Consider the following 26,839-nt stretch of genomic DNA (forward strand, 5'->3'; position numbering starts at 1 on the left):
ACAGCACAAAGTATCAAATTGTAACTAGTTAGATAGAACGGCCGTCGGCCAAAGTCCTACATAGCCAACGGCTGATACAGGACTATAATGGAATAATAATAATAACCGACTGAGCACCTGCTCTTCCTAAGCCAAAAGCATCTCCAATCCAGCACCAGATCTCTAAAACTCTATATTCATAAAATCTATATGCATCAAAACCCATTAATTCCCTCACACACACTGTTCCCCTCTTAGTGCTTGGGACAGTCAATGAATCCGCCGTTGGTGCGGCACTGCTTGCCAACAAGGTAGGCCCACTGTTTTCCACAAGTTAGTCAAGTACCTCCAATGTTCTGAATTGATTTGCACTCACGTTCTGGAATCCACCATCACCCTGGCGAGTAAAAGTCTTGGGCGAGCTAAACAAGACAACATCATAGGTAACATCGGCGCCAACTGCCGCACGGTACTTGGTCGAGACCACGTTCTGGTATCCGGGGCCCTCGAGCTTGTAGCCGACGTTGCAGACGACGACGTTGAAGCCGGGGTAGCGGGCGTGAACGTCGGAGACGACGCGTTGGGTGAATTGCTTGCGGCGCTGGAATTGGGTTGCTGGTTAGAGGTTGTTTTTATGATGTGTGAGGGAGGAGTTAGTGTGAGCTTACCTCGACGTCGTCCCTGATGTTGTCGATCATCTCGACGACGCGGGTGGCGATGTCGATGATGACGGGGGCGATGGCGGCGACGGCTGCACCACCGGCGGGCGGGCGAGCGACGTTGTGAAGTTCGCTGGGGGCGCTGGGGTGAGGCGTTAGTAGGAGTGGGGGATGGAAGAAGGGAAGTGGACGTACCGGAGAGCCAGGCCCTGCTCGACGGAGATGGTGTCGACGTTAACCATGGGGGTGGCGAATACGGAGGTGCCCACGGCAAGGAGGGTAAAGAGGGAAGCTATTTGAACCATTTTGAAAGATTGGAAGGTAAACTGAGTCTGCTTTTTGAAATGAGAATAGTGGAAGGAGTGGATGGTTGTTGAGTGAGTGTCTGAATGAGTGACTGTGAGATTCTTCTAAAAAGGAGGATCTTTCATCTGTTTAAGTACCTCTTTCTGTCTCTATCATATCCATGATCTGGTCTGATTCTCAAGCTTCTAGAACTAATTTACCGCTTCTAGCGTTTGCAGCAATTTCTTCTTGACTATGGAGTGCCTAATCAAAGCGTTGATACTGTGACCTCACGACACTGACATTCTGTGTTCCTAGTGCACTCAAACGTCCAAACTTTATATAGCAGCCCTCCTGTAACGCAAACTTAAAGCTACATTATCTCATTTCTGTAGCGGTCCAAGGCTGTATACTGACGCTGTAGCCCAAATTCTAAATTTCAAAGATCGAAGACGCAGATTGATTGCATTTGCATTTTGTATCATTTCCTATCATCCATCGCTAATAATTTGCTGACACATGCCAAGTGCATCTGCTGTTCAATTTTAGCCATGGTTCACCATCTGTCGGTTACGATCGACTCGACCAGACCAGACTGAAACGGGGAGGATAAGTTCTCAGCCCTGTGGCTTTAGGTTTAAGCTTATTTTAGTTGCATCTAAGATATGTAATAATATAGATATCATCGCCACACCGCTACTGGCGTTTACAGATGTCAGATGTCAGCTTGAGTGACAATGTACAAAGCTTTAACATGTACAATGGGAGTTGCAGGCGGGATGTTCAATTTCACAGCGATTCTTTGGATGAACACTTTGAAGCTATCTCTGTAAATGTGAAAGATTAGGCACATCCCTTTCTATCCGCAGTTCGCTAAGCTCAGACAGCCTGATCCTGGGTGCATCGCCGGGTACATCCTAGAAGCTATTGTTGGCAAGCTAACACTAGGCTGCGGACAATAATTCAGCGAAAGGTTATTCTGTCGTTACAAGTCGTAAGGCTGTCTGCTTCTAGCGCGTGCGCTAATAACTAAAGTTCTGTAGTTGTATCATCCAGTACACCAACCATTTTCTTATGCATTACTAGGTAGGCTAGCTTTGTGTTAGTGGTCTTTACAAGCCTGTACTAGACAGGTTGCGTGTATAGTTTAAAGTTTGTTCACTGCTGTCCCTCAACGCTCATACCAGGGCCGCGCTAGAAGCTGCGGCTTATGATATTGAGTTTCACACGGGTAGCGAAACCAGACGATGATATCATTGAGAAACCTTATTTTCAGCTTATACCACAAGCAACTATTTCACCAGTCTCTAGAAGTTTCTCTGGACCTTCTCGCTCTTCTACTTTGTTATTATCCTTTGCGTCATGCATGGCGAAGCTCAGAGCCCCGGCACGTGCAGGACAAGAGAATTGACTCTTTTCAAGTTCTGTTCGCCCAGACCTGTCACGACTAGATGTCTAAGTTGATTTCATTCTGTATGAAGCATTGATACCTTCTGAGTAACTTGTCTTCATAAAGACTGAAAACGTTACGCTCATGCTCATCTGCAATTACCTTGTGGTTGCAAGTGTTCGTGCTCTTCACGTCAAGGAGACGCTAGCCTGACATGGCTCTTGGGGAAGCAAGTAGCCGTGAGGAAGCATGTAGCCGGAGAAAACTGAGTTCATTATCAGCTCAAATTACAGCAAGAATCACTGTGAGTAGTGCTGTACAATCTTCGAAGGATGTAGGAGTCTTACTTAGTAGGTAATTAATCATTTTCCCAATTTTAATAGCCAACCAGTGCGTGATGTTGGTGTTGTTAAGGAGTTGCACTATTATAGCAGGGGTACTTTTTATGCTGCTATTTTGGTTTTCCAAGAAGCATGCATGCAGCCTATGGCTCCCTTGGCATCAATGAAACGTGTTTTAGCAGTACAAAGGCGTTCTCAGTGTAAACCAAACGTCATCTGTTTGTGTACCATAACTCCTTGATATGTGCTCGGTGCAGCTGGATATGTCACGATGTACCCCTAGATAAGCATCAAGTCGAATTCGGAAGGCAATCTCTTAGATCTTGAGTATTCGGGCCTCACCGCTTTGTAATGATCAGTCATGATCAGTCATTTGGACAGGCCGGGGAGGGACCAGGTCATGTGCCCCGCCGTTGGGCTGCCCTAGCTAGCCAATATGCAAAACACATATACACCATCTTGAACCAAGACACCAACTCAGCATGACAATCATCGAACTTCCCTGCGAACTTGTGGAGCGCATCTTCGGGTATCTTGTTAGCGATGTCAGCCCACTTTTTGCTTCACAATACCGCCTTGTTTGCCGTACTAGTACCTGTATCAAATCACTACAAGTACATGACCCGCTAATTTACATAGGGCTATTCGCACATGAAATCCAGGAACAAATCCTCAAGCGCCAACCACTCATCGCATATTCCGAAGATAGGCGCAAACTTGGGGACCCGGCAGACCGTCACATTACCATTTGTATTGACAATGAACGCTTTGACAAACTCTTCGCGCAGCATGGTAGCACCATAATCGGAAACGAGGTCCTCCGCAGACAGCAAGATGATTCGCTACCAGCCATCAAGTACCTGAGAAACTTGGTGGATGCCGTTTTGAACCTCGAGGAAGGCCCCGTGACCGATGACCTGCGCAAAAAACACACCATGGAAATCTGCCGCGCTTTATCCAGCAGAAACGCTAAAGGCCTCCGCTACCTGCTCTTTTCAAAATCTCCCATGACCCAAACGTGGCCAACTATAACGTTCACCCTGCCCTCCGCCCTCGCCGCAACAAAGCAAAACTCGCGCCTGATAGAGCAAACTCGAGACAATCCTGCCATTCTCCGCGTAGGCCGGTCTGCACTCCCCAGCCCTCTCGAAACAGCATGTGCATGCGGCAACGCCGACCTGGTCCGCCAAATCCTGCAACTCGAATCCGCCCAGACCTTCAAAGAATCCTACGGCGAGGTCAGCCGGCGCTGCATTGTGCAGCTGATCCCGCAGTTGAGTGATTGGGTCGCGCTGTGCATCGCAATGCGAATGGGTCAGTGGGAGACGGGCAAAATCTTCCTCGATCGCTTCCACGCCGGACCGAATGTAAGAACGTGCAGACGGTTTGGAACGCACCGATTATTCGAGGAGGCGGTAAAATATCCGGATAGGGGCTTTGTACGCGAGATACTGGAGCAACGGAAAAAGTATGGGGGTGGTCTGACTAAGAGTGAGATATTGTATACTTACAGCTACGCTACGCCATCTGTTCTACGGTTCCTGATCGAGAGCGAGTACATCGATCCGAATGTTTCGGGCGGAAAAACTCCACTGAGATGGGCCGTGTATTGTCAGCGCTACGACCTCGCGCGTGTACTGCTACAGTATGGCGCGCGGGTTGATGGCGTGCCGCTGGACGGGAAGCCCACTACTGCTCTCTGTCATGCTGCAAAGACGGGATACCGAGGTACCGGTGATAGACCCTTGTCAGGTGTCAGATTTCTTCTTGAAAACGGAGCCGATCCGGCCTTGGTAGAAGAGAAAGTACCGTGGCCGGATGCCGAGTTTATATTGCAAAAGGCGAGGGAATACGGGAACGAAGTGGCTTTGCGCCGCGAGACGTGGGAAGAATATCAGAGAGCAAAGTCGGGAGAAAGAGAGCCTGTTCTAATAGACCTATCATAGAGTATCCCCAAATATCTCAACTAAGAGTCGACTGTTACCCATGGAAGAATAATACCCCGTATCCCAGAACAATCTTTGAGCCTAGAATACAAAAAAACGCCACGTTCTCCATTTAGGCATACAATAGATATCAGAAGCACAGCAAATCGTACAATAGTCCCCTTAGTACTTCTCCTCCAGCCTGGCCGTCATACCTGTCACTGTTACACGTCTGTTCTCCTCCTTCTCCAAGGCATGCAGCTCGCGCTCCAACTCCTTCTGCACTGTCGCACTTTGGACAAGAGTAAGCTGATCCAGAACTTTTGCAATTCCCTCCTCAGTCTGGCCATTGAACAAAGTTGCAAGATCAGACTTTGTAGCCACTGCGAGTTGATCCTCTAGCGCCTTTAGTGCCTTGGTATTCAGGTCGGAGACGGCCTTCTTGAATTGAACTTCCTCAACCGCCTTCGCTCTCTTGGCTGCTTGCTTGGCTTCGTCAATACTGGCTTCCCCTGCCTTACGCTTCGCAGCCTTCATAGCTTCTTTCTTTGCCTTAGCTGCCAGGTAGCGAGCTGAATGCCCTATTGTGCGTCCGTCCTTGGTAAGTGGCTGCTCGATGTTGAGTGGAGGAGCGGTGAAGAAGAGCACGCGACCCTTCTCATCACATTGGAACTGCTCACGGATTTCAAGCGGTATGCTATTGTTCGCGTGATCGGCCATGACATAGACTTCAACGGGTTGCGGTGCTTTGTAGTTGGGAGGCATCTGCTGGAGGTACGGTTGTTGGTAGCCTGGAGTAGGTCGCGGCGTCTGGAAGGACTGCATAGGTGCTGTCGGTTGAGGCGTGAAGGGAACATGTGATGTTATTGGCTGGTAAGCAGGTACCTGGGGAGTTTGATGGTGCATATGCGGTGCGGGTGACTGAGAATGAGCATGATAGTGTGTCGCATGAGTCGGAGTGTACGTGGGAGGCACATGATGTTGCTGTGGTGTTGGTGCAGGCATTGGGGTGAGGGCAGGCGGCTGAGCTATAGGATAGTTTCTTGATGCTTCGAAGCCATGCGCCGAAGGAGTAGGCAAGCTTGGAGTTGGCATCACAGGCGCAGGTGGTGGTGTTGGAGATGGCGGTGGAGTGGGTCTGGGAGGTGGCGAATCCTGTGATTATTATGAGTGAGTGTGTGGTGATGTGAAACTCCGATAACTTACCTTTGGGTCGCGTGGACGACGATGAACAGCGCCAATCTTCGGAGGCGCATTTTCAGCACCCCACTCTGGCTTTGGGAGATCGTCGTCCTCTTTTTGGTCATCCTTGAGAAGGTATGCAATCGGACTAGGCACCTTTTTTAGCTTTCGCGGCGCATCGAACAAGTCCATAACGTAGTCCTTGTCTCGTACTTCATCAGGGAGACAGCTAGCCCAGGTCTTGATCTTGTTAAGCTTGTGGTTTTCCTCGTTGTACCTGGCTTCGCAAACGTAGATCTCTTTGTCAGAGGGAAAGTCGCGCGGGCGGCCCTTGTTGTATCTTGTTGTGAACATGACGAAGCAGCGATCTACGACCTCGTCAATGCGGTGGTCTCGATACTGGCCAGTCTTGACAACTTCGTTCTCGAAAAAGTGCTTATCGAAACGATGCACAGTCTGTTCTGGACGGTAGTACCAGCAGGCATTCACCCACTGGCCACCACTAGCGTCTTGCCATGTACGATAAATCTGAGCTACAATGGGTTTTGTGAGGTCGTTCGCGTTCTGAATGTGGACCCAATCGCCAACCTTCCACAACTCTCCGTTATGAACGATGCCGCTGGGCATGGGTATGCGTCCTTCTTCCATGACATACTCGGTGTCTGGCTTCTCTTTCTCAGCTTTTGCAACCTTGCGCGCTTCTTTTTGAAGGTGCACAGCGTCTTTGTAAATCTGGCTATCCTCCTCGTTGTATTGCTTCGCGTTCTCAAACATAAGCTCCACATCTACCATGAAGTGATCTACCGAGTTGTACTTCTTCCGCTTGAGCTTGCGCTTCAAAATGTCCATGGCCATAGGGTTCTTGATTTCAGAGTGGTATTCGGGCATGACCGTCTTGTCAGGGACGCGCTCGAATGCGCTAACCATGAGCTTGTTCTGCTGATTGCGAGGCTTCCGGATAGCTTTCATGATAGCTTTGATTCGTGCCTCCATAGGCGTATCAACCCGCGGCGGACGTCCACGTTTCTTGCGGGACTCTGGATCGTCGTTTTTAGCGTCCTCCTTTGCTGCTCTTGAGCCTCCTTCGCGCCTAGCGTTAGCTGCTGCGGACCGCGCAGGCCTTCTCCTTTTGCGCTTCCCGTCGTCTTCCTCGTCCTCGTCATCATCTTCTTCATCAACTTCGAGTTCTTCCTCATCGTCTTCCTCCTCTTCCTCCTCTTCGTCTTCTGGTAGCAACGGGTCCTGTTCCGGAATCTCACCCAGAAAAGGCAGAGTCGCAATATCCTCAGATACGATCTTGTCGTCAACGAGGCGCTTAAGCTCGCGTTCAATGACTTTCTTTACTTCGAGCGCATCGACATAGGCCTGCGAGTCCTGTCTATTGTACACTTGCGCATTGTGGGGTATGAGAGCCAAGTCGCGGACGAACTCGGAAAAGTTCTTGTATTCCTTCTGTCCGATCTTGGATTTGATAGTACTGAGGGCCATGGGCTCTTTGATGATGTCGTAGTAGTCGGGCACGGCGCGCTTGTTCACTTTGCGCTGGAAGAGTTTTGTGGGGTCATAGGTGCCACTGAGGATATGTCAGCAACAGCGCATGAGCTCGTCCAGATCAACTACTAACTCGTCAATCCTGTAGTCATAGACGTTCTTCAGCAAGTTGGCCATAGCCTCCCATTCTTGCTCCGTCACAGTGGAAGTTGCCCCAGAGGATTCAGCCGTCTCGGTTGTGGGAACCGGCGTTGAGCTCGGCGCGCGTGCGGACGCCATTGTTACGATGGAACACCTGGTGTTGTGGTGTTGCACCGTCGTCTCCCTTCTTTGGTGTTGGGGTTGTCGCGTCGTGGATACAAAGTCGCGACTGGAGAGCAGCGGTGCCGGTGTTAAAATTATCCGAGCATGCCTGTCGCACATCTCCGCCTCGGCCAACTCTTGGGTTCCCGAACATTCACTTGCGCCATGCCACTTGTTCGCGCCATCTGTCGCTTCTAGCGAATAATGCCGTAGCTGACAAACTACATATGCTCTCCCTACAATAACATTCACAGTGCCTGCTCCTGCGTGAAGAAACTTCGTTTCCACCTGCCTTCTACTCACTCGCCCATCGCAACTTACTACTTGTGACAACCGCACCGGCTGCGTCCCGCCAAAGCGCCCCACTACTTCCACCACTCCACGCCGTCAGGGCTCTTATACTTGCAACAGTTGTCACCTCACATCACATAGTCTTGCGCATTTTTATTTCGCACTTGTCAGTACCGACTTCTATCGCCATGCCCATTCGCCTCCGATTACGAGCGCCCAACGGCACCCATACCCTCTCCCTCGACGATAATGCCGCCGTTTCCGACCTTCTATCATCTATCAGCGAGAAGACGGAACTCCCACTCTTCGAACTAAAATGGAACCACCCACCCCAGCCGCTCGATCCTTCACTATACGGAATGTCTACGCTATTGAAAGACATCGACCTTAAACTTAATGGCGCATCCATCATCGTCATTGGTAAAGCTACTGGCGATCCAAGTGAACGGAAAGCAGAACAAGAACTTCAGTCTGCTACATCTCAATCAGCGCCCCTATCGTTACAACGCAAGCAGAACTCGGCACTCAAAGACACTCCCGAAGTTCCTGTGCCCGACCGTGCTGGCACCATTGTCCTGAGAGTGATGCCGGATGATAACTCGTGCATGTTCCGAGCTCTTGGAAGTGCCGTTCTCTCCGACTCGCTGGATGCCATGACCGAGCTCAGGTCGATGGTCGCACAAGCTATACAAAGAGACCCCGAGCAGTACAATGAGGCAATCTTGCAACGGTCTCCCGACGAATACTGCAAATGGATATCATACTCAGACTCGTGGGGTGGTGGAATCGAGCTTAGTATTCTATCCCAAGAATTCGATATCGAGATAGCCAGTGTCAATGTGCAGGACAACCGAGTAGATCGCTTCAACGAGGGCCGGCCGCGCCGCTGTATCCTTGTATATTCTGGTATTCATTACGACACTATAGCTCTGGTTCCACAGGGTGTTTCGCCTCAAGATCCTTCTCAAGACATCAAGCTTTTTGATGCCAACGATGATGTCATCCTCGAGGCTGCACGGGAACTCTGCCGCCAGCTGCAAAAGCAGCATTACTACACGGATACACAGAAATTCGATATCAAGTGCAATACGTGTGGCTGGAAGGGAGCTGGAGAACGAGGAGCGATTCAGCATGCAACGGAGACCGGACATAGCGATTTTGGTGAGGCAAACTAAGTGTCCACTACCATCAAATCCCAAAGGGTTGTCTTTGGCGTTTTTATCACTGCTAGAAAGTTGTAGATAGTGAATCACATAGAATACTGTGATTCAACTCCCGGTAGTGGCTTCGATATATGAAGCTAATTTATCAAAAAAACATTGCGTGTGTAATCAATGTAAATATTGCCCTACGATGTTCAGAGGGATTTGGCATGCTTTTCTCAACTGCTACTTTGCGTGCATTCACGTAAAGCTTCCTCACTGCAAAGTGTATAGTTGGATGTTTGCTTATGGTCGCACTTTCCTTTGTTGACTACTGATTTTGACGTAACAACCCACCTCACTCTAAATCTTCTTGAGAATCTGAGCCACTTCACTTCACTTGATGTTCGAGTACCTTCGCTGAATCTGATTTTGATACTGCTTTCACCTCTCATTGAGTCATGGCGACTGGTCCTCACTTTCACATTTGTATCCCGCTAGCGCCTCACTTACTATATGTTAGCCCAGTTTGGGAAAAGACCTGCTCCCCGCGTCCACTTACTCTCAAGCAACCTTTTGCCCCACTTGTGAAGTCTCGTATTGGAAGAAGGCGAAGCGTCTGCTATTACGACTGTAAGTATTTTCAATTCTTTACCGCAAACAACAGATGGTTGTCTGGTGCTGACGATACACTACGGCGGGTCCAGTTCAAAATGTCTGGGACATCAGAGGCGCCGAAGACAAAGCGCGCGCGAACCATGGCCAAAACCGAGAAAGAACCACCGTCGTACGTGATTTGCGCCAAAAGAATATCAACAAAACAAAGGTTTACTAAGGATTGCAGCATCATGGGCGAGACTGTCCCTATATCAATTCAAGGTGGCCAGATTCATGTGCATAGAGAGGTCCTTACATCTACCTCGGATTTTCTTAAGAATGCCATGAAGCCAGAATGGCGTGCCGACAAGAACCGTCCAATCGATTTGTCTGAAGAGAACCCCAAAGCCGTCGAAATTTACTGCCAATGGCTTTACTCAGGCAAAATTGCTTGTTGTGACAACTCTTTGTCCACGTGCACATCCATTTGTCAACTCTATGTCCTTGGCGAGAAGTTGATGGACCAAACGTTTAAGAACACGGTCCTGGACTTCATAGTAAAGGGGCTTGATGGTGACTTCGGGTTTCGTCTCACGGCGGACGGTATCAAGATCATTTATGAAGGCACTCCCAAAGGCTCACCAGCGCGCCGCCTCGTGGTTGACATCTGCGCATACCATATAACTCCTCGGCTTAACCTTGATGTTCTCTCCTGTTTTCGCGGAACTGATTTCCTTGAAGAATTGATAACGGCTTTGGTTGCTGTGCGTTCACCACCTCGTAACAAAGTTCCACCCTGGGCTACTCAGCCTGAGTCCTACCGTGAGGGAGCAGTTGCTGATGGGAACAATGTCGACACTAGTTTGAAGGAAAGTGCCTGAGAAGAAACTCGACACACTTTGGGGTTGTGATGGGACTTCTGTCGCCATGGTTTTCGTTAAACTTCCCCTTATGGCAAACGTTTCAACGTAGGGAATCGTCAAGATCCTATTTGTACGTTCAATACGTCATCGTATGTACACTACTTTAGCCAACCTAACCTACTGGTAAAATTGTATGAATTTTTCTAATTTTAGGCAGCGGACTTACAATCCCATGCCTCGCCTCTAGCGTTGAATATATATCATCCAAGTCTGGACGGTTCTTGTGGTATGCTGTATGATTGATCTCGCAAGTTCCATCTGGTTCACCTTTGTGGCTTTCACAAAATTATCGATTGTAAAGGATACAGGTGCTTATAGACCTTTTTTTCGTGAGCTTTGCATGTTTGGTGGGACTGCCTCTTTTCATGTGATTGCAGATAAAGCAAGGAAGAGCCATAAAAGCTAAGGAGTGAAAAAAGCCTGGACAAGGGAACTAGCTTACAGACCTAGTAAAGAGATTTAAGTCACCCCATGTTGCACTACTTATATTCTCATCCTGCCTGCTCTACCGTGCATACTACCGATTAGGGAATTCCGAAATGAATCAGAAGTCTTGGTACTGGGCGGTCATGTGTCTCAGACGGTCACGGGGGCGGATCGCTTTGTCTATCTAAGCGCTGGTCGGTGAGCTCAGGCTCATTTCCGAATATCTCCTGCTTCATACTACGGGTCTCCCAGCATGCTCGCTCCTACGTCAGAACTATCTCAAGAGCCTGGGGAATCGATTTTCCTTTGTTGCGCTCTCTACACATTCCCTGAGCGCTCAAGTAGTTCTCAAAATCGTCAATAAACAAGGAGGTATTGCTAAGCAGTTAATTGACGGCGGTGACGAAGCAATCAATATTAGGACTAGTCAACAAAACTGCGATACGTGTCCAATGCTGGTCTTCTTCAGGAGCATCTACCACTTGATTATGATAGATTCATAACAGCCTTGCAAACCCACAAAAATGGGAGCGCTGGAGGGACGCAATTTACCAGTCACGGATTTTCTCACACCAAACCTGCCGAAAAATTATCTGTTTTCAGCAGGTCGCAGCGAGTCAGATAACAACGCATGGCTATTTCTCCTTGCGTTCGACAGCTATCGAGATACTGTTGTAATCAACGGCTATCGTGATTCTAGAAGTCCGAGCCATTCTAGGACCAGCTTCACACGTCTCGAACCGCCTAAGAGGTCTTCAACTCAAGTCTAGCGTGTTCGGTCAAGACGTTGTCTGACACAATGTTTCCTATGTCGTTCAATTTTAGTTTGCTTCAAAGACCGCTGGGGTTTTCACAAATACAAGATGGGAGAAACTAATCTTAGTTTGCTGTAAAGCAAGACATCTTTGGACTATATCACTGCACGAAGTCTTGTGGTAGCTGTTCTCTATCACATGTAACATTTGGTAAGATGGCAGGTGTACCAGAACTAATCCGTTACCAATCGGTACTCCGAGATCGTCAAAACACTGGCCCTGACGAAACGAATACAATCGATCCAATGGTAGAAGAACTTCGAATGGCACCCCTGGTTTGGTGGAATGTGAAGGAGCACGTTGAGCCCCAACAACAGGTTCAACGTGGCTACGCAGTATTGGGCCATGTTCCAGAGGCTAACAATAGACCACAAGACGACTCATCCGTCTCTAGTAGCGCAACACGAAGCCCGGTTTTGCTAAACACCGATTCGCCCTGGTCTGCTTTCCTCTGCGGTTCTCAAGGATCTGGAAAATCGCATACTCTATCGTGTATGCTCGAAAACTGTCTTTTGACCGACAAAACGATCCTCCCTCGAGTAGGGTTAAATCCTCACCCACTTGCCGGACTGGTGTTTCACTACGATCGGTGCCAGGGCAGCGGAGTTTGTGAGGCCGCCTATCTCTGCACCAACATTCCGACGACTGTTCTTGTAAGCCCGAGCAACTATGGTAGGCTGAAGAGAGCGTATGAAGCTATGGCAGCGAAACAGAATGCAAAAATTTCTGTCAAACAGCTCTATGTGTTGCCAAAATACCTTGATACGGAGAGGATGAAGACTTTGATGGCTGTAGGGAAAGAGGATGAGGTGCCGTTGTACATGCAGGCCCGTTTCCGTTCTCCTCTCCTAACGAAAATGCGCTGACCGAACTAGACAATACTCATGATTCTTCGCAAAATGGCGATCAAATCACAAGGTCTTGGAACCTTTGACTACATCACCTTCAAGAACGAGCTGTCAGCTACCAAGTTTACTAGCGGCCAAGATGGTCCTATGAAACTTCGCCTTGACCTGCTGGAATCATTTATGAAAGATAGAAAAAAGGGCTCTAGCACTCTGGCGAATACCGAAAACGACTTCCTCACTGGTACTCCAGGTTCTCTCACCATTGTAGACCTGACGGATCCCGTCATCGACGCTGATTCTGCTTGCGTGCTCTTCGATATTTGCCTCTCTGTATTTATTCAGCAGACACAGTGTGGAAAAATTGTCGCCTTGGACGAAGCGCACAACTACATGACGGAAGGCAGTGGTGCGGCTAAAGCCTTCACCGAGAAGCTGTTGCGGACAGTGCGTGAACAGCGACATCAAGCCGTCAGAGTTGTCATTGCGACCCAGGAACCTAGCATTAATACACAGCTGCTGGACCTGTGCAGTATCACAATGGTGCACAGGTGTACAAGTCCTGCATGGTTCAACGTGCTCAAGCGACACGTTGCAGCTCTTTATCTGAACTTGCCGACGTCTTCTCAGGCTGGCGCAAGTGGGGACGAAAAGGTAGAGGGGGCTAAGGATGATACAGAATTGTTTCTCGAGATTGTTCGGCTGAAGCTTGGAGAAAGTCTGCTGTTCTGCCCATCAGCTGTGATCAAGGTTGTTGGAGAGGAGATAGAAAGGATGGAGGGGAGATACGTCAAATTTAAGACGAGGCAGAGGGTCACAGCGGACGGGGGGAGGAGTAAGCTTGCTGCTGAAGGAACCTTAGGACATCAAAGACAGGCTTGATAGGCGCTGCTGTGGAGAGCTGCCTAATGAGAGTACAAGGCGGAGGCAAAGTTCTTAGCGAAACAGGACGTAAACAAGGCCATCCTCGCACGGGGCGGGTGTATCGGAGTAGACCGTAAGATCGACTTTTCCAATAGAATGAAAAGAACAAATCACATCACCATAAAAACCATGAATTCATCTCTCAGTTCGCTACCATGATATCACAAAATAAAAAAAACGCCAAAATGCTCTAGTCGATAACCTCCACCAGCACTCAAAAAAAACACAACGCTTAAAATCAGAAACTTGAAAATAGCGAATTCGCGGCAGAAAAAAAAGTGTAAATGAGTAGAAGATAAGAAGATGAATTAATCTAGAAGGGAAAGCCACCGGGGAAACCTCCACCAGGGAACCCACCACCCTGCTGGAACTTGAAGCTACCTCCACCGGGGAAACCACCGCCACCACCCTGCCTAAACATGAACTGCTGGCCGCCAAATGGCGAGCCCTGGAAGGGATTGCCATGCTGCTGCTCATTGCTATTGGGGTCATCACCACGATCAAATCGCGCCTTGAGCTCCGGATCAGACAGGACCTCGTACGCCTCATTGACATCCGACATTTTCTTCTGCGCATCCTCTGGCGTCATGTTATTCGAGGAGGCCTTGTCCGGGTGGTACATTTTGCTGAGCTTGCGATACGCCTTCTTGATTTCGCGCTCGTCGGCATCGCGGGTCACGCCGAGGACCTTGTAGTAATCCTTTTCTTTTGAGCGCTTAAGCAGGGTGCGGGCTTTTTGGAGGAGCTCGTCGATCTTCTGGTGCTGGTGGTGTTCGGCTGCGAGTTCGAGGGTGCGGATGCAGTCTTCGAATTCGTCGGCGTCGAGTTGGCCTTGGGCTTTGTGGATGAGGCCGTGGAGGGAGTTGGGGTTGAGTTGGAGGGCTTCTTTGCAGTAAGGGGTTCCTTTTTTCAGGTTGTTCATTTCGACGTAGGCTTCGCAGGTCATTTCGACGAGGTTCTGATAGAGGCCTTGTGGGGAGTTGGCGTAGATGTAGCCTTTTTCGGTGTAGTCTTTGAAGTCTTGTTTGACCTCCTTCAAGAGACCTGGGTCTGACTCGCCGCGGTCAATGAGGAGTTTTGATGCGGTGGCGTACTGGCGCTTTTCGAAAAATTTGCGCACTTTCTTGATATCCTTTTCGAGGTTCTTTTCTCTCCTACGCAGCTTCATGCATGCCTTGGAGTCTGGGTCTGATTGAAGACATTGGGCGATGTGCTTGATTCCCTTGTCGGTTTCGCCGAGGGAGTAAAAGGCCATGGCGGAGCTTTGAAGGTGAGGCTCAATATCACCCGTGTTGATTTGAAGGAGGTGCTGTAGGTCACTGATACCCTCAACGACCTCACCCTTCTCGAAGCGACAGCGTGCTCTTGTCTTGCGGATATCGTATGCGCCGTTTGCGACCACGATGGCAGCGCCTGCATTGGTGATGCAGGAGTCCCAGTCGCCTTTTTCAGCAGCCTCTTGTGCGATAAGAGCCGCAGCCTGCGCTTCTTCCAGCTGGGCGATTTCATCGGGCTTACCGGCTGCCTCGTAGTCCTTGCGCGCCGCAGCCCAGTCAGCCTTCCTTGCTCTTATCTTTGCTCGTTGCACCAATGCGCCCTCGAAGCCAGGCTTCAGTTCCAGCACCTTGTTGAAGTCCTGCTCTGCCTGAATTGTTTTGCCAATTTGGAGGTAGGCAGCGCCACGTCGGAAGTAGGTGAGGTAGTTGCGCGGGTCACGGGAGATGGCTACATCGAAGTAGGTGAGGGCATCCTGGGTGTTTCCAGTCGCCATCTGCACAGTGGCATCTTTAACCAGCTGCGACACGGGCGTGTCCGCAGGAATGTCAGCGGCAGACAGGGCGCTTGCGAGAGGAAGCAGCCCGAGGGCTAACGAGGAAAGTCGAAATATCATGTTGCGATGTTGGTGAAGTGGCGAATGTACAGGTAACGAGAGACTGTAGGCAGGCTTGGGCCTGAGAGAGGGATATTCCGCGCAAGGTGGCAGCGGCAGAAGCAGTTTATCTAGGCATGAGCGAAGGAGTGAAACAGGGTGAAGGGTAATATATGCGATTGTTATTTTCGTTCATGCAACTTGTCCTGATGTCGAGGCGGTGGTGCAGGGGCCACCTCGATCCTTGGACCCCAAGCACTCCAGGTACGCTAGTGGTGCGTCATGCATGTGGACACGGGCGGGCTAGTGTTGGCCTATCTCCATACTCCGCTCTATCCTCACTGTGCGCCTCTCCTACCCTTGCACTCTGCCTACGACTTGCCGTGCTCTGTATATCTACCTCACTAATGTCTGACATTCGCCTGCGTATCGATGGACGTACATTCCGCGACTCCCATAACCGCGAAGTAACGCTGCATGGCATCAACTGTGCCGCCGATGCCAAGTTCCCTGCGAATCCTAACCAACCCTCACATATACCTGATAACTTCTTCGATGGAGACAACGTTTCTTTTGTGAACCGACCATTTTCCGTGGAAGATGCGGCAACACACTTTTCGCGGTTACGGAGTTGGGGGTACAACACCATCCGCTACATCTTCACCTGGGAGGCGATAGAGCATGCTGGACCGGGAAAGTACGACGAAGAGTGGATAGATCACACCATTGCTGTGCTACGAAAGGCCAAAGAGTATGGCTTTTACATATTCATGGATCCCCACCAGGATGTCGTAGGTAGCATTCCAATGTACTTGAATGTCTCTGTCCTAACATGTCACCTAGTGGTCACGATTCTCTGGAGGCTCTGGGGCACCCATGTGGACTCTTTATGCCTGCGGTCTGGATCCAGAGCGTTTTGCGGTTACTGAAGCTGCCCTCGTACATAACACGTACCCAGACCCTGCGACCTACCCCAAGATGATCTGGACGACCAACTACACCCGCCTGGTATGTCAAGTCATGTGGACTCTGTTCTTTGGTGGCAGGGACTTTGCCCCAAAGGCCATCATAGACGGCAAAAACATACAGGACTACTTGCAAGAGCACTTTATCGGCGCATGTGAGCACCTTGCGAAGCGTATACACGAAGCTGGGGACCTCTGGCACGACCCGGTAATTGGTTGGGAAAGCATAAACGAGCCCAACAGAGGCCTCATCAGCTATCAAGACATTACACAGATTCCTAGCGAACAAAAGCTACAGAAGGGGACCTCGCCGACAGCTTGGCAGGCAATACTCACCGGATCTGGCAGGGCTTGTGAGATCGCGACTTGGGACTTTGGTGGTTTGGGACCGTACAAGAGTGGATCGGTTTTAGTAGATCCTGAGGGCACACAAGCATGGCTGTCGAAAGACTACGATGACACCAAGTACGGCTGGAAGCGTGACGCCGGGTGGCGGCTGGGTGAGTGCTTGTGGGCGCAACATGGGGTATGGGACCCAGAGACCGACACAGTGCTGAAAAAGGACTACTTTGGAATCGACCCCAAGAATGGCGCCAAGATCAACTACGAATACTTTACAAACCACTACTGGCTGGCTCATTACCGGGCTTACAGCAAAATGGTCAAGTCTATCTTCCCAGACTCGTTGATGTTCTTCCAGCCTCCGGTGCTTGAGATACCTCCAAACATCAAGGGTACCGAGGACGATGATCCCAATATCATCTTCTCACCTCATTACTACGACGGCATAACTCTCATCACGAAGAAATGGTGTGTTTGAATGGTTGTTACTTGGTGGCTCTATCTAACATGGTGTAGGAACCGAGTGTGGAACGTGGATGTTTTTGGGGTGCTGCGAGGAAAATATCTGACGCCGGCGTTCGCCATCAAGGTTGGAGAGACTGCCATTCGAAACTGCTTCTCACATCAACTCAAGGCGATCCGAGAGGAAGGTACTGAATATATGGGAGTGCACCCTTGCATTTTTACTGAAATTGGCATACCGTACGACATGGACGACAAGTATGCGTATAAAACGGGCAACTACAGTAGCCAGATAGCGGCACTGGATGCCAACCACTTTGCGCTTGAAGACAGCATGGCCAATGGGTTTGCGCTATGGACCTATGTTGTCAATGTAAGTCGGAGTGCAGTTATGGGTGTTGCAAAACTAATGTGGATGTAGAACTGTCATTATTGGGGTGACCAGTGGAACGGCGAGGATCTATCAATATTTTCCTTGGACGACAAGGCAGTGCCAGCAGGGCCGTTTTCACCAGAAGACTCTCGCGCATCGCTCGACAAGAATTCACCGACATATTCGCGGGCTCAGTCGTCGGATACGCTCAGCGTCACGCCCAGCAACCTGCAGAAGACGGTTTCGGTGGAGCAAATGAGGTCGACACGAACCGAGGGCGATATGGCTGGACTTCGGGCCGCCGAAGCCTTTATCCGCCCTACACCTGTAGCAGTGCACGGAGACGTTTCGTCTTACGGGTTTGACCTCAGGAACTGCACTTTCAAGCTTGCGCTCTGCGCGCCAAGTTCGACATCAGAGGATGTTCCAACGGTGTGCTACCTGCCCGAGTTCCACTTCCCGTCAGGCCAGACAAGTGTCGAGGTCAGCGGGGGCAAGTGGACGATTACTTCGGAAGAAACGGACGGGGCATTGCAGCAGATACTGCGGTGGTGGCATGCAGAAGGCGATCAGACGATAACGGTCAGGGGAGTAGTGCGGAAAGCTGGCAGTGCGCTAGGGACGGATGAGGATGAAGGGTACCTGCAGCAGTGTCAGAAGCAGGCGTGCGCAGTCATGTAAGCGAAGGGCAGCAAGTCGACGATGCGTGGCTGTGGTGTTGCGGGGCCCGTGGCCAATGCGCGGTGATGCAATTGTCATGCGACGCTCAGGTCACGCAGTCAGTGTGAAGGCGCAGGGCGTGGTGGTTTTGCAAGCATGAGGCTGGCCGGTGTTGTGTAGGTTGCTAGGCGTCTGGAGCGCATGTGGAAACGGTTTGATGTGAGAATGTGTGCGTGTGGGCGCAGAGCCGAGGGGTGATGTGATGGCTTTTTGCAGTGAAGCAGCTGACAGCGCGTCGACGCGTGCCGTGGGCGTGCGACAGGCAGGCAGCAGAGCGCGTTGGTGCCACACGCAGACGGTGAAGCTGGGGCGAGAAGTTGCTTTTGCACACGGCGTAGACGAACAGGCACACGTCTCGAGCTGGATCCAGCGCCCTGGACGGATTGCTTGCACGCTACACCGCCATCTCGAGTGGTTTGTTGCAGACGGTGCGCGCCAAAGCTTGTCAAAGCCCCATCCTTGTCCTGTGCTGTGCATCTTCCGCTTTCAGAAACCTCCGCCCGAAACACCAGTGAGGTCCAAAAGAATCCCCCCAAGTCGACAATTCTCTCCTCCATCGCGCGCACGCCGCTCCGCCACCCACTCCGCACACTTGACGCCACACGCCCACTCGCTGCGGCCAGAGAAGCTGCCTGTCCACGATGAATGCTGGGGTCGACGGCCAAGCCCCGCAAACAAGTCTAGCAAATGGCGGCAGCGGAGCGCACCACCACGACAATGCCCATTCAGACCTCTCCCAGGTCCTAGAGGCACTGCAGGCCATCTACGCCCCGACCTCGAGCAACGAGACCCGCCGCCAGGCCACCGAATACCTCGAGCAAGCAAAGCGTCACCCCGAAGCCCCGTCACACGGCCACACCCTCGCCCTCGACCGCTCCCAGCCTGCGCAACTGCGCTACTATGGCCTCACCATGCTCGAGCACTCCATCAAGTATGGCTGGGAGGACTACACCGTCGACCAGGGTACCGCGCTGAGAGGCTATGCCATCGAGCTTGCGCAGAACGTCACAGAGACCGACCCTGTCTACATTCGGAACAAGATTGCCCAATTATGGACAGAGATTGCCAAACGCAGCTGGGGCGCAGAGTGGTTAGACATGGATGAGCAATTGGTAGCCCTCTGGACAAACTCATTACACCACCAGGCCATGGTACTTTATATCCTCGAAACCCTCTCCGAAGAGGTCTTCAATCGTGAAGATGCTACCGCTGGCCTGCGAGGCACCGACCTGGGGCGGGCCTGTGTCGAGATCTTCACGCCCCAGATTGTTATACAAGAGCAGCTTCCTACTAGGGAAAAAGGTCCTGATTTGCGGTGCGGAGACCAAGGTTGGTTGACGAGGCTATGCGAAAACCTGGATTGGTGCTTGGGACAGGACTACCAGAACCAGGAAAACGTCAAAGCCAGTGCTGTCAAATCCATGCATGCGCTCAGAGCCGCCATGCCATGGGTCATGCCCAAAGCCATTGCCGCTACTCAGGTCATCGAGGCTGTCTGCAAGGCCCTGGCCACACCAGCAGTTGAGATGCAGATTGTATGGCCACTCAAGCCAACACTCGAAACCCGTCACTAACACGACCTAGGCTGCAGTCGAAACCCTACAAGCTATATACAACCGAACGCACTTACACGATGACGAGTTTGTGGAGCTAGTATGCCCCATGTTTACACCAGGCAGCGTCTCGCTCCTTCGGGAAGTATACAATTGGACACTCGTGGACATGGACGTCAATGACATCGATGACCAGAAATATATGCTTTGCAAGAGGCTGTCCGAGGTGAGAGAATTCCCATCTTATCCAACCCCTCGTGTCCATCCATGGCTAACAACCGCAGTTGGCAAACAACCTTGGTCTGTTCATTGAACAAAAGCCCCAGTCTATTCCAGAAAACAGCGATCTCGCCGGTGTGTTTGGCTTTCTGTACGACATTATGCGCAACCCAAGTCTCGTCGTTTCTATACCCGTCCTTCACTGTTGGACTAAACTGCTGCGATCGAGCGTTGTCCGCGAGTCTGACGTCGTGAACTCCATGGTTGGAGGTCTGCTCGAGACATGCTGTGCGCGACTGATCCGCTACGAGGCCCTTCCTGAAGATGCCGAAGACGTGACGTTGCAATTTTTGAATGAAGACATTGACACTGTTCCCGAACGACATGCCTTCCTAGGAAACTATAGGAGATTCTGCGCAGATGTAATCGAGGTACTCGTGCGCAAGACGCCGATTGAGGCCATGGAGCATATCCTCGCGCAGGCAACCAACATGCTGCAAAACTTGTACCGCGACCGTCCCTCGTTTCAACCACAGGCATTTAGCAAAAACTCGCCCCAAGTTCTTCAGGTCGACGCCCAAGTCACTGTCATTGAGGCTGCTCTCAAAGGCTACATGAAGTGGCAGCAAAGTCAAGGCGAGGATGCCCAAGCCGATGAGCGAACGAGAAGTGTTCTAGAGGACTCACTAGAGCAATGGGGCCGCCAGATCTTACAGGCGCGATTCGATGATCCTGAAGTTGCAAGAAAGATCATATCACTCATGGCCACCCTTGCCACCAAGTCACTTGGCGACCGGCCTGGCTTTGCGCTAACTTTCCTTGAGTACATGCTTACCATACGTCTAGCGGATGATACCAGCTATGCGCAGTACTCGGAAGCAGTAAAGGACCTAGAGCGCATATGCAGCTTGGAGATGCAGAAACTAGCCATGAAGTTCGCCGATGATTTTATGAACGTCTACGAGCAATTAGAAGCAAAGATCAATGAGATGATCAATGACCCCACGACTGACGAACGCCAACGAATGGCATACTCTGCTTTCCTTTTCATCATCATACACAGGTGTACAACATTAGACCACACTATTCAAACAGAGCGCATGAGACAGATGCTGAACCGCGTCAAGGAGGCATGGCAGAACGATGAGTTTACTAAAGCCATTTCTTCATTCCAGTCTTTCTGCGACATCCTGGGTATGGGTCAATTACCTGAATTCTTGTCTGCCAACAATTTTCGCGGCGTGCAGGACTGGTCTGAACAACAATTGCCTAGTGACGGTCAAGGGCTGCAGGCCTCAATCCTTGAGCGATCTCAACAACTGCCGCTGCGACTGACCAAGACGCTACTTGCAGCATCGACTGAGAAGTTGCGAGACGGTACTGCTGCATATGAGACTGCTGCAGCATTGTGGGCAGAGACGATACCCGTGCTACTTCCCAATCTTCTCCAGCTCGTGAGCCATGCGCAAGCATTTAACGACATTGACAGCAACTGGTCACATCTGCCTGTTGAACTGCAGCAGGTCATTCGACGTGTCCTGACTGATCGGTTCTGGCAAGCGGGCATCTCGACGGAAAGCAGAGATGACTTCTTCGCCAAAGTCAGCGGCTCCAAGTCTACATACGAAGGTTTCGCGTCAACAGTTCGAGGCACCGTCCGACAAATCAGAGAGAGTTCTTACTACATACTCTACTCATTGACAAGATTTCGAGACTTCTTCTACGGTATACAAGACTTACCAGGACCACTCAGCCAAGCTCTCTTTGGGCACGCTGGTGCCTTGACCGCACATCACTTGTCCGTTCTGCTTACCGTATCTACGCATCTTATCGAGGGGTGTCCGTCACAGTTACGGTCACAGTTTTTACCGCCTATGATTCAAGGGCTATTCAGGGAACTAGACAGGAAGATCTCTGGGGAATGGAGCGAGATTGCTCGCCAAGTGGCGCAATCAGGGGATAATGACAACTTGACGGATGAGATGAAGACCGAAAGTATCCTTCGTCAGCTCACATACTCTTCGGTCTCACTTGTCGCTGTCCTGCTTGATTCACGGCAGGGTAAGTTTGATTTCGTTTCTGAGCAGGCGTGGGACGGGCGGTCAAAGCTTCATTGGTATAGGGGTTTTCACTACCGTGGTTACTTGTTTCCGCTTCTTAAAATTAGAGAACTTGGTGCTAACATGTACAAACAGAGTTTGCTCGGCAAGATGATCAAAGCCGCAAGGAAGCCAATGCGCCACCAATGTGCGATTTCATTCTCACTACACCCTCGGTCTTGGAGCCGATTCTCCTCTTCTGTAACTCTACCATCCGTGTAAGAGACACCCGATCTGTCATTACCATTGTGCGTGTCATGAGGATGCTTCTTCCGCGCTTCAAGGAAAAGTCTCCGATCCGCGATTATTTCTGCAACGACATTCTCAAATCTGCCATCACATCACTACATGAGCCGTATTTTGTCGATTGCCAGAAGGAACTTGCATCACTGATTGCTGGTATCATCCATCTTGACGATGAGATTCCGCGCTCCATCATCCTTTCATTACCTGGCATGGGTGACGAAGCCCGTGTCGACCGCCGTCTCGCAAAACTTCAAAGTGCCAACCGTCAGGATGAGCGAATGCAGAGGAGTATCGTCTTGGATCTGCTCAGTAGCATCAAGGGCGTAAGTATCCATGAGCAAGGCAAAATCCAGCGACCAAAGGCAAAGACTAGGACGGCGATGATGGAACAATACATGACTGTTGATCAGCAGCCAGCTATTGTTCGCGGAACAAGCCCAGGTCTTGCAGGCGTTGCCGATATGTTTGGGGGGCAGTAATATAGAGCGATAATGCTAATAGTCTTTGGGGCTGGGAAAAATATTGGAAAGGCAGGGGAATTGATACCACGGGATGAATGGACAGCGGGTATGGGGGATACGGGTATGCATAGCATGGGTATTGGGCTTAATGGGCTCAGCAGCGCAGTTTTATGGAATGCGAGACCTTATTGCTTGATCTAAGGGAGTCATGTCTGAAGCAATTCTGCGTCGAGAAAAAAAAAAGCGAACAAAGTCCTTGTGCTGCCTGCCTCTACGCTTCTCTCTTTTTAGCTTTAAAAAAAATGCACGCCAATGGGATGCTTTATCTTGGCTATGTGGCATGTTCATTGTAGTAGATCTGCAAGGGGATAATCATGATGAAAAGAACAAATCATGTGCATTGCATTTCTCAAACAAACATGGCAAAGATATGTACAATGCGATAACGATGTTCAAAAGATGCCGCGGCGATTGGCTTCGGAACAATCGGAATACTTAATCCGGCTATTGAAGGATCTCGGAACGACCCCCGACACTGCATGAGCATCCCACTTTATGTAGATCAGCTTTAGCACAACATGCCATGTGTTTCCTTGTAGAAAGCAGTTGAAGTACAGTCATCACTGCTCCCTGAATACATCCACCCTGCTGTATTAGCAGCATCACACAATTTCTCGTTATCAACACACATCAACCTCCACAAGCAAACATCACAATGGCGCCTCCACCAGCACCAGGCGTGTGGTGCCCCGCAGTCACCTTCTTCACACCAGACAGCGAGACAGCGACCCTGGACCTCGTTGCACAAAAGCAATACTTTACCTACCTCTCCAAGTCCGGGCTCACAGGACTCGTCATCCTGGGATCCAATGCAGAAGCCTTTTTGCTCACACGAGACGAAAAGAGGGCACTGATGAAATGCGCGCGTGAAGCCGTCGGACCAGATTACCCCCTCATGGTCGGCATTTCCGGTTTCTCTGTACCCCAGGTCCTAGAGAACATCAGCGACGCAATCGAAGCTGGTGCAAACTACGGATTACTGTTGCCAGCTGCATACTACGGGCCCGCCACGTCCAAGGAAGTCGTCATGGCTTTTTACAACGAAGTCGCACAAAAGAGCTCGCTGCCCATTGTTATTTACAATTTCCCGGGTATCTGCAGCGGCGTGGATCTCGATTCCGTCACTATTGCCGCGCTTGCGCAGCAGAACCCAGGCAAGATTGTGGGCGTGAAGTTGACGTGCGGAAGTGTAGCTAAAATCACAAGACTCTGTGCTGAACTGCCGAGCGACATGTTTTCGACGTTTGCAGGACAGGCCGACTGGATGATTGCTGGGTTGGCCGTTGGGAGCGCGGGGTGCGTGTCAGCGTTTAGTAATGTTTTTCCCAAGGTCTGCTCGAAGATTTACGAGCTGTATACGAGTGGGAAGACAAAGGAGGCCCTGGAGCTGCATCGTAAGGCTGCGCTGGCTGAGAGCCCGATTAAGGCTGGGATTGCGCCGACAAAACATGCGGTTAGTCAGTACAGTGCGAAGGCGGCGGGGATTGAGGGTGCGGAGGAGAGGTTAAATCCCAGACGGCCGTATATGCCGGTTGGTGAGGCGCTGAAGACGAGTGTGAAGAATACCATGGGGGAATTGGCTGCGATAGAGAATAGCTTGTAGATTAGCTTCACCGAGTACATATCCATTGGCGGCTATGTAGTGATCTAAGAAGCTACCCGACATGAGCATTTACCAACCAATGACGTGATGTTCATAGTAGACCGATGGCTATTAAGACAAATCCATGCAAGACCCTTGATTTAGCGCCAGCACGTGCCCTATCGATAACGCAACATTCACGTCTCGAACTTTTTTCCCATCTACAACTATACTAACTATACTCTACCAAAAAAACAAAAGAAACATGGCGGCGCAAAGAGGAGCGAACGGTGTCGAGAAGAAGAAGCGCTCAAAGAAGCGAAGGACGAGAACAGAAGGTACGTCCATACCTACACCACAAGTTGCAAAACGCGTGACCGCTAATGCCATCCGCACCCAGTCTCATCCTCCAGCGAAAGCGACAGCGACATCTCCAGCGAAAAAAGCGCTGTCACACCAGCATCCCTTGACACAAGCGTAAGCCCCATATTTCTTAACCCCAGACAACCAACCCTCATCATTAACATGCAAGCAGCAACAGACCAAGCAAAACCCACCCTCGCCCACCCCCCTCAAAAAACCAAAAAAGAAATCCAACCCAGCCTCCTCTACCTCACCAGACAACGACGTAACCATGGAAGACGCCCCTCCTCCATCTCCTCCTCAAGCACCATCAGCAACCGCCAATCCCCCTGCCGCAGGCCAGCAAAGCAACGAGGACTTCCGCACGCTGTACGTCCGCAAGCTAGCCACGGAATACGGCGACGATCTCGACAAAGTACGCGAAGCGCCGGATTTCAAGGCAAGTAGCGTGGCGATGCTTATTCATGCGTTGAAGCAAGGGGAGACGTTGTTTAGTGGGGAGGAGAGGAGGAGGGTTGTTGGGGCTGGTGGTGGTAAAGTTTAACTTTGGGAGAAAGAGAGAGAGAGAGAGAGAAAGGGATGGGAGTAATGGAATGGAGTTTGGGATGTTGATTTTATTTGATCATGTTTAATTGGGGTTTTGAAGGTAGAGAAAAGAGGATGGAGGGAGTGCTTGGATGGGTTTGTCGAATCGCATACCTACGGTGTTTAGGTGTTGAAGCACAGAAAGTTCAAGTGGAGGATATTCAAATGAGTTTTTTTGTCAAATGGTGCGGGTAGTAAATATATCTTGGGTTGAGCATCACGCCTCCCGCCCCCCCCCCCCCCCCCCCACCCCAAAGAAAACGCCGAGCTATTATGCTTTCCCGCTTAAAGTAACTTAATGCGCTTCGATTTCCATGCCTGATCGCCATTCTAATTCGATGGTCCAGGCTAGTAGGTTTGGATGCTTGATTACGACCATATCGTGCGCCAGCCTCATGACTTTTTCTCTCTTCTCTGCTTTCTGGCCTGCGGGAAGTACCATGAGTGTGTCGTATGCTCGCGCTAGGAGCTTCTCTTCGTACTCTCTGCGCAGCTCGTCATCTCGCGTCCAGTTGATTGCCTGTTCGTATATATCTTCCAGCGGGCTCGCGGCATAGACTTCGTTTTTGACAGCAGCAGTGGTGCCTTCGAGGGTAGCGCCGACGCGGAGCCGGCGCTCTTCGACGAGGCGCTTGATGGTTGTTGCGTCGTGTGTCTCGTGAATTTCAGCGATGCGGGCGTAGACTTTTGCAGGATCGGTGAGGCGGCCTTCGAGGTAGGCGTATACGGGGGAGGAGGGCAGTTGGGTGCTGAGGGCGCGGGCGTACTGCATTTTTGTGCCGTGGGCGCGGGCGTGGTCGACGAGCTTGTCGATTGCGGATTGGGACTTGTGGGGGTCGTCGCTGTACTTTGTTAGTACGAACTCTTTCTCTTGGAGAATGATCAAAACGTACAGGTCCATGTATATTTGGGCCAGCGCGAGACCAACGTCAATGTTCTCATCGACCTTTGCGCCCTTGAGCCCCTCGTACATGGCCCTCAGGCCCAGCCATGCCTGAGGATCTTCTGGCTTGATCTGAGTCGCTTTGTAGTAGGCTTTTGCAGCCTCATCGAATTTGCTCAGTCCATCGTTTGCGCGGCCCAAGAACAGATACGCAAAGTAGTTGTCTGGGTCTTTGTCGATTACTGTTTTGGCCTGGTTCTTCGCTTCCTCCCAGTCCTTTGCGCCAATTGCAGCTTTGGCGGCTTTGAGCGCTGTCTTCGTAGACATGGCGTCAGTACGAGTTCATGTGGTGACGAACCGGCCGTCTGTACGGCGGGATGCTTGCTATGAATGTGCCATGGAGGGTTGAGTTGAGTTGCATGTCTAGGTGGGGCGCGCGAGATCCAATGACGCACGGCACTTTGGCGCGTTGATCCCGACTTCGATCAATCCGACAAAGACTATCATTCTGCGTTGGCAGCTGGAGAACCATCTCACC

General features: G+C 50.7%; 11 protein-coding genes across 11 annotated transcripts; 7 read left to right on the top strand and 4 right to left on the bottom strand.

The window, feature by feature from the left end:
* Positions 1-233: 233 nt before the first annotated feature.
* On the bottom strand, positions 234-943 carry PSV08DRAFT_244897 (uncharacterized protein; the record flags this gene model as incomplete). The annotated part of the gene is made up of 4 exons (XM_014221972.1): positions 234-299; positions 356-580; positions 648-780; positions 834-943. The coding sequence occupies 4 exons, from the start codon at positions 941-943 to the stop codon at positions 234-236; spliced, it is 534 nt and encodes a 177-aa protein (XP_014077447.1).
* A 2,182-nt stretch (positions 944-3,125) lies between these two features.
* Positions 3,126-4,600, top strand: PSV08DRAFT_408043 (uncharacterized protein; the record flags this gene model as incomplete). Its single annotated transcript, XM_014221973.1, has 2 exons — positions 3,126-3,239; positions 3,294-4,600. Exons 1-2 carry the CDS (start codon positions 3,137-3,139, stop codon positions 4,598-4,600), a joined length of 1,410 nt encoding a protein of 469 aa, XP_014077448.1. The 5' UTR covers positions 3,126-3,136.
* Positions 4,562-7,531, bottom strand: PSV08DRAFT_197296 (uncharacterized protein; the record flags this gene model as incomplete). The annotated part of the gene is made up of 3 exons (XM_014221974.2): positions 4,562-5,734; positions 5,786-7,334; positions 7,386-7,531. 3 exons carry the CDS (start codon positions 7,529-7,531, stop codon positions 4,763-4,765), a joined length of 2,667 nt encoding a protein of 888 aa, XP_014077449.1. The 3' UTR covers positions 4,562-4,762.
* Positions 7,532-7,625: 94 nt separating this feature from the next.
* Positions 7,626-9,390, top strand: PSV08DRAFT_218033 (uncharacterized protein). Its single transcript, XM_014221975.1, has one exon. It carries the CDS (start codon positions 8,035-8,037, stop codon positions 9,019-9,021), a length of 987 nt encoding a protein of 328 aa, XP_014077450.1. The 5' UTR covers positions 7,626-8,034; the 3' UTR covers positions 9,022-9,390.
* Positions 9,391-9,701: 311 nt separating this feature from the next.
* Positions 9,702-10,466, top strand: PSV08DRAFT_348713 (uncharacterized protein; the record flags this gene model as incomplete). Its single annotated transcript, XM_066092815.1, has 2 exons — positions 9,702-9,775; positions 9,833-10,466. The coding sequence occupies 2 exons, from the start codon at positions 9,702-9,704 to the stop codon at positions 10,464-10,466; spliced, it is 708 nt and encodes a 235-aa protein (XP_065949603.1).
* A 1,438-nt stretch (positions 10,467-11,904) lies between these two features.
* Positions 11,905-13,595, top strand: PSV08DRAFT_369100 (uncharacterized protein; the record flags this gene model as incomplete). Its single annotated transcript, XM_014221977.1, has 3 exons — positions 11,905-12,402; positions 12,625-13,429; positions 13,471-13,595. 3 exons carry the CDS (start codon positions 11,905-11,907, stop codon positions 13,593-13,595), a joined length of 1,428 nt encoding a protein of 475 aa, XP_014077452.1.
* A 39-nt stretch (positions 13,596-13,634) lies between these two features.
* On the bottom strand, positions 13,635-15,596 carry PSV08DRAFT_360034 (uncharacterized protein). The gene has a single exon (XM_014221978.2). The coding sequence runs from the start codon at positions 15,407-15,409 to the stop codon at positions 13,832-13,834; it is 1,578 nt and encodes a 525-aa protein (XP_014077453.1). The 5' UTR covers positions 15,410-15,596; the 3' UTR covers positions 13,635-13,831.
* Positions 15,597-15,760: 164 nt separating this feature from the next.
* Positions 15,761-22,897, top strand: PSV08DRAFT_408047 (arm repeat-containing protein). Its single transcript, XM_014221980.2, has 8 exons — positions 15,761-16,179; positions 16,232-17,163; positions 17,212-17,530; positions 17,579-18,168; positions 18,948-19,785; positions 19,835-20,029; positions 20,088-22,083; positions 22,218-22,897. The coding sequence occupies exons 1-8, from the start codon at positions 15,796-15,798 to the stop codon at positions 22,844-22,846; spliced, it is 5,883 nt and encodes a 1,960-aa protein (XP_014077455.2). The 5' UTR covers positions 15,761-15,795; the 3' UTR covers positions 22,847-22,897.
* Positions 22,898-23,230: 333 nt separating this feature from the next.
* On the top strand, positions 23,231-24,589 carry PSV08DRAFT_276387 (uncharacterized protein). Its single transcript, XM_014221981.2, has one exon. The coding sequence runs from the start codon at positions 23,544-23,546 to the stop codon at positions 24,489-24,491; it is 948 nt and encodes a 315-aa protein (XP_014077456.1). The 5' UTR covers positions 23,231-23,543; the 3' UTR covers positions 24,492-24,589.
* A 100-nt stretch (positions 24,590-24,689) lies between these two features.
* Positions 24,690-25,391, top strand: PSV08DRAFT_399857 (ribosome-assembly protein 3-domain-containing protein). Its single transcript, XM_014221982.2, has 3 exons — positions 24,690-24,808; positions 24,871-24,947; positions 25,006-25,391. The coding sequence occupies exons 1-3, from the start codon at positions 24,736-24,738 to the stop codon at positions 25,375-25,377; spliced, it is 522 nt and encodes a 173-aa protein (XP_014077457.1). The 5' UTR covers positions 24,690-24,735; the 3' UTR covers positions 25,378-25,391.
* Positions 25,392-25,713: 322 nt separating this feature from the next.
* PSV08DRAFT_197312 (uncharacterized protein) lies at positions 25,714-26,628 on the bottom strand (the record flags this gene model as incomplete). The annotated part of the gene is made up of 2 exons (XM_014221983.1): positions 25,714-26,260; positions 26,312-26,628. The coding sequence occupies 2 exons, from the start codon at positions 26,626-26,628 to the stop codon at positions 25,714-25,716; spliced, it is 864 nt and encodes a 287-aa protein (XP_014077458.1).
* Positions 26,629-26,839: the final 211 nt, after the last annotated feature.

The sequence above is a fragment of the Bipolaris maydis genome (genome assembly GCF_028858645.1).
Source record: "Bipolaris maydis strain C4 unplaced genomic scaffold PSV08scaffold_3, whole genome shotgun sequence".
NCBI lineage: Eukaryota > Fungi > Ascomycota > Dothideomycetes > Pleosporales > Pleosporaceae > Bipolaris > Bipolaris maydis.

Bases quoted from the DNA above. Each gene is read 5' to 3' on its own strand.
- PSV08DRAFT_218033 (XM_014221975.1), top strand. From the start codon at position 8,035: ATGCCCATTCGCCTCCGATTACGAGCGCCCAACGGCACCCATACCCTC.
- PSV08DRAFT_360034 (XM_014221978.2), bottom strand. From the start codon at position 15,409: ATGATATTTCGACTTTCCTCGTTAGCCCTCGGGCTGCTTCCTCTCGCA.
- PSV08DRAFT_408047 (XM_014221980.2), top strand. From the start codon at position 15,796: ATGTCTGACATTCGCCTGCGTATCGATGGACGTACATTCCGCGACTCC. The intron at 17,164-17,211 runs GTGTGTTTGAAT...AACATGGTGTAG, and splicing joins ACTCTCATCACGAAGAAATG to GAACCGAGTGTGGAACGTGG. The intron at 17,531-17,578 runs GTAAGTCGGAGT...ATGTGGATGTAG, and splicing joins TATGGACCTATGTTGTCAAT to AACTGTCATTATTGGGGTGA.
- PSV08DRAFT_276387 (XM_014221981.2), top strand. From the start codon at position 23,544: ATGGCGCCTCCACCAGCACCAGGCGTGTGGTGCCCCGCAGTCACCTTC.
- PSV08DRAFT_399857 (XM_014221982.2), top strand. From the start codon at position 24,736: ATGGCGGCGCAAAGAGGAGCGAACGGTGTCGAGAAGAAGAAGCGCTCA. The intron at 24,809-24,870 runs GTACGTCCATAC...ATCCGCACCCAG, and splicing joins GCGAAGGACGAGAACAGAAG to TCTCATCCTCCAGCGAAAGC. The intron at 24,948-25,005 runs GTAAGCCCCATA...ACATGCAAGCAG, and splicing joins CAGCATCCCTTGACACAAGC to CAACAGACCAAGCAAAACCC.